We start from the raw sequence: 10,511 nt of genomic DNA on the forward strand, positions 1-10,511 counted from the left end.
TTCACACAGGAGTAAAGATCTCTGAGAGGAATTAATTGGCAGCCCTGCTTCACCTAGGGGAGAAGTGTGCGTGTGTCCTTTCCCTGCTTTGCCCTTTCATTGGCCTGCAAGTTGCTAAAAATGCAACGACAACCACATCAAGCATCAGTGAGAGAGAAGCGAGCATTAAATTCCAATTTTTCTTGCTTTCCGCTTCTTGGCCACCTTGAAATTTAATTATTGTAATGTATTGTCCTAAGTGCTCTCCAAGGCCGGGCCATAAAAGGCAGCCAATTCCTCTGCCGGCAGAGCTCTCAGAGGAGTACTAGTGCTATTTCAAGCCATTTGATTCTGTTTCACAGGAAAACTTTCTAAATGTCCTCTATTACTCTAGAAATGAATGAAACACATAAACTATGGACGGGGCGAGTTGGACAATCAAGGTCTCTTTGCATTATTCTCTTTTCCACTTGACTAAGTTCACGTCTTTCAGAATTGAAAGGCTTCAGAGCTCGACTGTTCAACATGGACCATTTCTGTTGCTATAACTTACTTACTGTTGCTGCTTAAATTAGCTACTTAATAAGGTATTTATGAATCTAGTTGGTATTATATTACATCTCAAGTTGATGCAAATGTCCCAGAATAATATTTCCAGGGGAGTGTGTTTCTGCATATTTTATAATGCAAGCTGTTTATGTTCAATTTACGTCCACATGTATATTCCCTGATGCCATAAAACATAAATCAGAGAAAATGAGGGATATCAAGTATAAGAAAATATCACATTACTTTATGGAAATGCACACATTACATTAATTGGTGGTTTGGTAAATTAAATAAAGTAATATTGACAAATCCCTCTGGGTCTCATCAGGTCTTTGATGCCCCAGTCGCCTTTTTTTTCTATGAGAAAGCTTTTCTTTTTAGCAATACTTTGTCCCAGAATAAACAAAATCATCTCCTCTACATGCACAACTTTCCTGCTTTGGATCAGCATAGAAAAACATGTGCCAATAATTTTGTCACTGTCGAAAGAACCCATCTATTGTCTTTTTTATTATTATTATTATGTTTTCGGGTTGTCCATCGATGATTCCAGAAATGTATTAGTCGATACCAATACCAGTGAAATTCCACGATTCTCAATACCAGTGTTGTGAGGAAGTTAAACAGGTCATGATTCCCTCTCTATTATCTATTTTATATTGATGAGAAAACGTCTCCTTCAAACGACTGGATTTATTCAAGTTTCTCACCAAAAATTACATCTTTCAATTGAATGATAATAATAATGTTAGAATTTAACGTCGCCCAATATAAATTTTTACTGAATAGAGCCTGAACGCATCATAATGTATGGCACATCCCGTTAACGTTAGCTGTTAGCTCCGTGCGTCCCCTGAACACTTCGATAGTGAGTTCACTGCGTTCCAAAGACATTTTCTACAACAACGGGACAACGTTAGTCTTGAGCCCCCCCACCCACCGACTTGGTATCGACTTGGTATCGACTTGGTACCAAAGTATCCGTCCATACCATTCTCGTGAACACGATATCTCAGGAACTCCTTGAAGAAATTTCTTCAAATTAGGCACCCATGTCCACTTGGACTCAAAGATAAACTGATTAAATTTTGATGGTCACTGTGACCTCACGTCAATCCCATTATCGTGAAAGTGATATCTCAGGAACACCTGAAGGTAATTGTATTACATCTAGCACAAACATCCACTTTACCACTGGGAAAACTCCGTGTCTGAAAAGTGAAGCCAATGCTGAAGTGCCTTAAACTTGCATTCTTTCTAACAGCCAGCAGGGGGCGACTCCTCTGGTTGCAAAAAGAAGTCTGATTGTATAGAAGTCTATGAGAAAATGAGCCTACTTCTCACTTGATTTATTACCTCAGTAAACACTGTAAACATGAGTTTATGGTCTCAATCTCTAGTTTCAAGTCTTCTTCAATACAGCATGATGTTCATTTAGTAAATTATGGTCCCATTTAGAGTCAAATAGACCATAAAGCAGTGGGTGCTTTAGGGCATGGCTACCTTGAGATTGACAGGTCGCTACCACGGCGTTGTCCGGTCTGGGAGTTTCCCTGTTTTCGTCTTACATCTTTAATCTTTTCACAGTGTGTTTTCAGTTCATCAAAGTTAATTATAACATCTTGGTCGCCTACAAATGTCTTATTCAGCATTCGGTTGTACTTAGCTCCACCCTCTCTTGTCACTTCTGGTTGCAAAAACACAAAAAGCCAGAATGCCAAACTCAAGGCTTCAAAACGGCAGTCCACAAACCAATGGGTGACATCACAGTGACTGCGACCACTTCCTATATATACAGTCTATGGCTCGGACTCAGAATTTGGTGTTCAAAGTTACCTCACAAAACACGTTTTTGGCCATAACTCAAGAATTCATATGCTAATTATGACAATTTCACACATGTGTAACAGGATAAAATGATGAAGTGAAGACATTTTGGACAGACATGGATGTAAACTGCAACTTGACTGGTTGACGGAGGCATACAACCGCAAGGCGGTAATTCGAGTTTCTCCCTATATCAGCTCTTTCATAGCAAAGTCAGCTCATATTCCATATTCAATGTATTATTTAAATCATCCATATCAAAGGCTGCCTTCATGCTGTCACGCTGAGATGATAGAGCTCGGCTCTCGGTGGGATATCGTCACAACATCGTAGTCTTCTCCCAAACTGGACCGAAGGGGATTTTATCCTGAGGATGACGCTGGGTGTGAATCTGCCTTTTGCAAAGAAAGAGGAGCCTAAAACTGTCTGACTCTGTTTTTAGAAAGAAATTGTTGTCAGCTCTCCTAATGGTTGGTTGTTTATGTTAAGCAAGCTGTGAATAAAGGGAACCGAAGCCTTGATTATATGGACGCCAGTTGTGTGGCTTTACTCTGCGGCAGATAGAAAACGAGGAGATCGCACACAACAAACACAAAGAGACTGGACACAAGCTCATCATAGGAAGCGCATGCTGCTGTGTGCCATATCTGTCCGCGCCGCAGAGCCGAGCTGTGTTGTAGCTTTCAGGACAACGCAGTCCTTCCTGCCTCCGTGCTTGGAAGTGTTTTTTGCAGGTGTGCACGCAGGTCGTCTGTGTGCGTGTCGAGGCCTGTGCATGTTCACAAACGCTCTGGAGGTTTAGTTCTTTGAGCAAGGCTATAACTTCAAAGGCTCAGCTGGGAACAGATATTCAAATCATGATCAATGCCATGAAATAACGGCATCCAAAGCATTTATAGATATAAATATGAACTTTTTTTTTACTTTGATATTAACCAGACTGTAAGAAGTGGACATAGTCATCGTGACTTCAGCCATTAGTTTGTAGACTACAGTTTGAAGCCTTTTTTAGGTGACCAACATGTTACAATTAAAGGTCCCATATCGTGCTCATTTTCAGGTTCATACCTGTATTTTGTGTTTCTACTAGAACATGTTTACATGCTGTAATGTTAAAAAAACAACTTTATTTTCCTCATACTGTCGGCCTGAATATGCTTGTATTTACCCTCTGTCTGAAACGCTCTGTTTTAGCTAATTTCAATGGAATTGCAACAGAACTGCATTGCTAGGCAACAGTTTGGGTCCATGTTTACTTCCCGTCAGCTGATGTCATTTACTAACACTGCAACCGGAAATAGACTGGGAAACATTAAGAATATTTATGTTTAAAACCGTGTAATGGTCTAAATATTGTATATTTTTTACATCACAAATGGACAGAAATCCTGACGGCTTGTTTTAAATGCACAATTTCTGAATATGGGCTGTGCGTATTTCTCCGTATATTGAACGTTTCAATACTTTCAAACCTGCTTTATACTATAACAGACATGACAATCTCACTTTTTACAATATGGAACCTTTAAACTGAATTGAAAACACACTGCGAAAGGGTTAAAGCTCTAAGACGAAAATGTGAATAAGAACTAGATATAGCTAGATGATATAACTAAATGCCACCAAATCCTGCCTCTGTCCCTTTAAGTCGTGAAAAAGTTGTGATTAGATGGTAATAAATGGGTGAGGACAGAGAAATCAACAAATATTCAAATACCTGCAATACTTTACTGTGTGATTGGGGAAGTTAATGCATTTTTGTCATGTTGCTGTAAACATTTTATGAAACACAAGTTATTTTATGGTGTAAAGAAACAATCTAAACTGTGCTTTTCTCTTTGTTTCTGACAGGAGGCCAGTCTGTCTGTCTGGATGCTTTTCAGTGACAACACAGCTGCCACGCTGACTTACTTTGATCCTAAAGACTACAACCTCAACGCCTCCACGCTGGATGACCGAGTCGTGTCGGTATCCCAGGAGCCTCAGCAACGCTGGCCTGTGGTGGTGGCAGAAGGGGAGGGATCTGGTGAGATGGTGCGTTTAGAGATGACCATCTGCGAGGCCTGCCAGAAGACCAAACGCAAAAGCGTCATCGCAGCTGCTGCAGTTTATGTCAAGGTCCGCTTCGGCCCAGAGGAAGATTCTGAGGAGGAGGTAACCACCGAGGGCGAGATAGAGCTGGCGCCCGTCACCCGGCGTCCAATCATTGATCCGAACATCAATGGAAGAATTTATGAGACATCTAATGAGCAACCTGCCAGTGTTCCCATTGATTACACCAATTTCCCCACCATTAGCAACCAGGAGCGACCAACTGAGAGTGATGAAGAGGAGGAAGATGACTTTGTGCATTCACCTCGCAACATGACTGACCTTGAGATTGGCATGTACGCTCTACTGGGAGTCTTCTGTCTGGCCATCTTAGTCTTTCTCATCAACTGCATCGTGTTCGTGCTTAAATACCGCCACAAGCGGATCCCGCCGGAGGGTCAGGCCAACATGGACCATTCCCACCACTGGGTGTTCCTGGGAAACGGCCAGCCACTGAGGGCCCAGTGCGATCTGTCACCGCAGCAGGTAGAAAGTCCCAGTAACCCTCAGGAGGGCGTACAGACTTGCTGCCACGGGGACCACCACAGCAGTGGCAGTTCCCAGACTAGCGTTCAAAGCCAGGTCCACGGGCGGGGCGACGGCAGCTCCGGGGGCTCCACGAAGGAGAACGGCGAGGAGGCCAGTTCACCCACCTCCAAGCGCAAGAGAGTCAAGTTCACCACCTTCACCACCCTTCCCACAGAGGAGCTGCCCTACAACTCCATCCCCATAGCAGACGAGGAGGACATTCAGTGGGTTTGCCAGGATATGGGCTTTCAAGACCCAGAGGAACTGCACGACTACATGCGCAGAATAAAAGAAATAGCCTGAGATAAGAGGTGCGGTGTGAAGCACAGCTCTCAGCTTTCTAAAGAAACGTTCCTTTCTATTTTTCTCTTTTTCACCTAAGTGAAAGCTAATTTTTCACAGACTAAAAGGCCAACTGTTGTTTTGGTTAGGGTGTGTTCCATTTAGTTTGCACAGTGCTGTAATCTCATACACGCTCACACAGAAGAGAATGCAAGGAAGCCAAAGACTTGACCAGAGGATCTCAATCACTAGAGAAATCTGTAAATCTTGGCTATATGTTTCACTGGGAAGCTGAGCCATGGCCAGACGTGAGAGCTGCGCCAGCTTTCTTATTTTCAGGATTTGTAGAGAAAGCCTGATACGGACAGGAGCGTAGAAGAGGTTTTGGTATTGGCTGTATTTTCGCTGGCTCGGTGGGACTCTGCAGTACTGTACCTACTCCAAACAAAGATGCCTTTGATGAACAAAAAAAACTGTCAAAGACTCTCATGAAAGCTTAAAAAAAAAAATCATTTTGTTTTTGCCAAAGTAGGAAAAGCGTTATTTTAATGGCGAAACTTTCTTCATTGTTGTTCTTGGTGCAGCACACTCATGATTTGTACTCATGTTCATTCCTTACATTTTTCTACATTTCATAGGTAGTCAAAAAGCAGTGCCCTACTACTAGTCCTCTTGGTCCTGAACAAATCTAATGCCTTATTAAAAAACGGTCACAGTTCACTTCTTATATCAGCGCGGACACCCTGTTTTCTCACTACGGCTAGAGACGGTGTAGTAAGATGTAAAATACTACGGCTGATCTCGAGCATGAGGTCTAATTAGAGAAGAGCTTGTGTATTGTGAGGATCTCTAGCGTGCATGGACGGGGATCTTGAGGCACAATCAGTTTTCCAAATTTGTAAATGTTTGTATTGTAATTATATAATCATTCATACACATGACTAAAGTAAATATGTTATCATGCATTACACGCATGCCATGTCAGGCCTACTACATACACGCAGACATTCCTCTCCAGTATGTGTATATACCGTATCGAGCCAGAGTCTCCTCCAGCATCTACGATCAGCAAGTTACTCAGAGCTAGAAGAGTGGGGAAGTCTTGAAAATGTTGTAGTCTCGTGGTGAGTAGAAGGTTTGGCAATGTCACGACTGAACTGTAGCTTGTTAACAAAGTGGTATCACATTTGACTTTTTATGGGGATTCTCATGCATCAGAATTGTAACAGATCTAATCTTTTGATGATATAAGTTCGGCTGCCCTCTAGCCTTTGGGGAAAACAATAAAAACTTATAATGTACTGGTCGGAAACATTCTCACTGAACACAAGAAACTCTCCAGGAAAGTTCATTCACCCGAAAACAAGATCGCTGAATAAATTATTGATTTTGTGCTCCATCGTTTAAATCATGGCCATCCCATGTTGTTTTTAAAACACACTCTACTATGTACGTAGTCCCAATTTTCTTTGAATCTATTCTAGTGAACTAACATCTGCAGGTCACAAATGTGCTTTGTCTGAACTAAGCGGACGGGGCAAGAGACTAGCAGCAGAGAAATCAGTGGTGTTGCTACCAGCAGGTGAGCGTAAAAAAGTCTCTCAGGATGCTGATTGGCTGCATTGACAAATCAAAGTGATTGAAAACAGCACAGTCAACGGATGTCATTTGCAGGTTTTGTCGCGCAGCAAGTGTTACTTCACCCTTCGCTAAGCCCTTACTGTTGCTAGGCCTGTCAAGCTTTCGCACCCAGCATGTCAATATGCCGTTTTCAATGATATCAGTGAGAGTTATTGCAAAGGAAATAATGTCCGATTTTGGGAATAACCGTTGTGAAACATCAGAGAGAGGTAGACAGAAAGGACTACAATATCCATTTGTTAGCTCACAATATAATTCAGCAAAATATTGTGAACATTAAAAGCGAGGGAAAAGGTCACCAGCATCCGACACCCCACGTCTTGACACCTCATGTGACACCTCAAACAGGTTTCTGCACAGCACTGTTAAGGCCCAGTCACACCAAGCCAACATCAGAGAACTAGCGGCAATGCAGGTCAACTCTTGCGTTGCCTCACGTCACCTTCGTCTCGGCCAACAAGTTGCATTAAAACACACCGCAAAGACTCCAGCCGACGGCCAGTTAGCACGTATGTTCTGGTCCTGCTTGACAGGCATTCTGTGCCTAGTTACAGTTGCTAACGTAGGATGGACAGTGGCTGTTCTAGGAAGGGGCTTAGCGAAGGGTCAGATGCTGTATTGAGCATTTAAAGGTTAACTGACATGGATTTTTACACTAAAGCAGAAGAGATCTGGAGGGTTTAGAAAAAGCATCTCAACCGAGAACTGAGAGCATGATGACATCAGAGCTACCAGGATGTTTAATTGCAGTCGCCCGTTTTAGCGTAGCTTTTTTGGTCAATGTTCGGAGATGACTTTTGAAGGTTGATGTTATTCAAGCTCTGATCTCACATAAAACAAGTTATTTTCAGGACTAATGAGGCAACCATGTGATAAAAACATTAGTTTCCGTGTCACTTTCCTTTAATTCTGTACTGCATCTAAGGGCTTGGATTTTTTCTTTTATGTTAACTGATTGATTTTGGTGAGAAAACTAATGTTGCTCCGTCTGTGGTGATAATGAGCGTAAACTCTATATGTCACTCAAGACTGTCAATCAAACACTTTATCGCCCTCCTACCTGCTTTTCAGCCCCCGCAGCCTTATTAAAGACCCAATCCAGAATTGTTCTCCAACACAAGCTTTATATGGGACATTGAACTAAAGACATATTTTATATTTACTTAAGATTTGTTCCCTGAGCTCCTTCATTCATTGACTGGCCATGTGGTTTGCTTACAGCAACATTGTAAATACGGGAGCTTTAATTATCCACTTATGTGAAAGTTGCGATGAGATTATTTCCCATTAGTAAACCATACCTTACATTTAATATTCTACATGTATATAGAGCCGCATCTGATCCTGGATTGGGACTTTAAGGATTTGCTTTACTGCATGCCCTCTCTATGTTCCATGTGGTTGAGATGAACAATGACCTGATTCTAGTGTTTTAATGATATTCAATCTGTGTTAACATCTAACGAGAAGACGAGACATTATTTTTGACAGTCCAAGCCCGTCCCTTCAGCCACAGCATCAACATGATTTGCCATGAAATTAAGAGAAGCAGCAGCAGCAGCAGCAGCAGCCAGCTGGAAGTGATTCAGTTTTAACCTTAGATGATGGTTTCTCAGGATGAATGTAGGATTATAAACTAAACCTGGCTGTTAAGTGTTAATGTGGTCAGCCCAATCTGGTGACACTATAACAGATTAAGTATCTAATAGCAGCTTTACACACTGTATTACTCACTCAGTATGTAAATATGTTGCCCACGTCTCGAAAACATTTTATTTTTCACAGAATTTTTACATCCTACTTCCCCTTCCTCGTCTTTTTTTGTAATGCTGCTTTGGTGACGGTGCACATATTGCTCATTTTGTATTTTCTTCAAGCTGCTAATAGAAACTTAGTCTTTTTACTACACGTGGTTGAACATCTTGAATTGTACCTTTATGCCCCTCCATGGAAAACTGTGCACGACGTGCACGGCTCAGTCGGCTGTGCCAAGTAACCACAACACTCACAATAATATGTTAATGTACAGAGCACTGTTAAATTTCCTGTATTCTCTTGAAAATAAACCCTTGTATTTTCCCGTTATATGTAAAGTACTAAAGAAAATGCAATACACAAATGACATTGTGTCATTTTTACTTCACCTGCCAGTGTTGAAGCCATCGTTTGTGCTTCAGTATGACGTCTACTTTAGCTTGAAGGAACGCTCTGACCTTGAAGTGAAGCGTTTGGCTCATTGATGTCCTCTTCTTCCTTGTTCCCAGCACTGACAGGACTCCAGCAGGTCCTGCAGGTGAACTCAGGTAAACTCAGGTGGTCGTCGTCTCGGCGTCTCAGTCGGAGGAAGCCCCCCCAAACACGTCTGGATGAGATGGTAAATCATGAAAAGATTTCAACTGTAATTTATGGTAATTCATGGAAAAACAAACCTATTTTATTTTATGGATTGCTGGCAAATTCAGGGACAATGAAATCAAGACAAGAGAGGAGGTTGATTGCGTAATAGTATTTTATTTTTATACCTCCCTGACAAGCCGTTGCCGGAGGCATTTTGGTTTTGGGTTGTCCGCTACCATAGACTGTGTATAAGAAGTGGACGTATAGTCACTGTGACGTCATCCACGTGGTTTGTGAACTACAGTTTTGAAGCCTTGAGTTCGGCATTTTGGCCGAACGGCTATTTTGCAACCAGAAGTGACACGAGAGGGTGGAGCTAAGTACAACCCAACGCTGAATAAGATATTTTAGGTGACCAAAATGTTAACTTTGATGAACTGAAAACACACTGTGAAAGGGTTAAAGCTGTAAGATGAAAACACAGACAACTCCCAGACCGGACAACGCCGTGGTAGCAACCTGTCAATCACAAGGTAGCCCCGCCCTAAAGCATCCCCTGCTTTATGGTCTATTTGACTCTAAATGGGACCATAATTTACTAAATGAACATCATGCTGTATTGAAGAAGACTTGAAACTAGCGATTGAGACCATAAACTCATGTTTACAATGTTTACTGAGGTAATAAATCAAATGAGAGGTAGGATCTTTTTCTCATAGACTTCTATACAATAAGGCGTGGCTATCTTGTGATTGATAGGTCGCTACCACAGCGTTGTTCTCGGTGTTGTGCGCGTTTTTCGAAAGTTAATTGTAACGTTTGGGTCACCTAAAAAGGTCTTATTCTGCCTTCATACTTAAATCCACTCTCTCATGTCACTTCTGGTTGCAAAAAAAAGCAATATGGCTACGACCACAATGCCGAGCTCGAGGCTTCAAAATTGGTGACGTCACAGTGACTACTTCCACTTCTTATATACAATCTATGGGTGTCCAGCCGGCCATCCTATTCTCGTGAACGCGATATCTCAGGAAGGAGAGGAGGCAATTTCTTCAAATTTGGCACAAACGTCCATTTGGACTCGAGGATGAACTCATTAGATATTGGTGGTCAAAGGTCACTGTCTTGGTCTTGTGAAAAAGACATCTCAGGAGCACCTAGAGGGAATTTTCTCCCTCAACTGAAAAATTCATATGCTAATTATGACAATTTCACACAAATGTCTAACAGGATAAAATTATGAAGTGATGACATTTTGGATGTAAGCTACACCTTGA

At 41.9% G+C, this 10,511-nt stretch overlaps 1 protein-coding gene across 4 annotated transcripts in view; it reads left to right on the top strand.

The window, feature by feature from the left end:
• Positions 1-9,040, top strand: part of tmem132e (transmembrane protein 132E) — a 451,229-nt gene extending 442,189 nt beyond the window's left edge. For all 4 annotated transcript variants that reach the window (XM_074609980.1, XM_074609982.1, XM_074609983.1 and 1 more), the window contains one exon: positions 4,207-9,040. In XM_074609980.1, the coding sequence (XP_074466081.1) occupies positions 4,207-5,277 (1,071 nt within the window). In that variant the 3' untranslated portion in view covers positions 5,278-9,040. The remainder of the gene's footprint in view (positions 1-4,206) is intronic.
• Positions 9,041-10,511: the final 1,471 nt, after the last annotated feature.

The sequence above is a fragment of the Sebastes fasciatus genome, chromosome 16, assembly GCF_043250625.1.
Source record: "Sebastes fasciatus isolate fSebFas1 chromosome 16, fSebFas1.pri, whole genome shotgun sequence".
NCBI lineage: Eukaryota > Metazoa > Chordata > Actinopteri > Perciformes > Sebastidae > Sebastes > Sebastes fasciatus.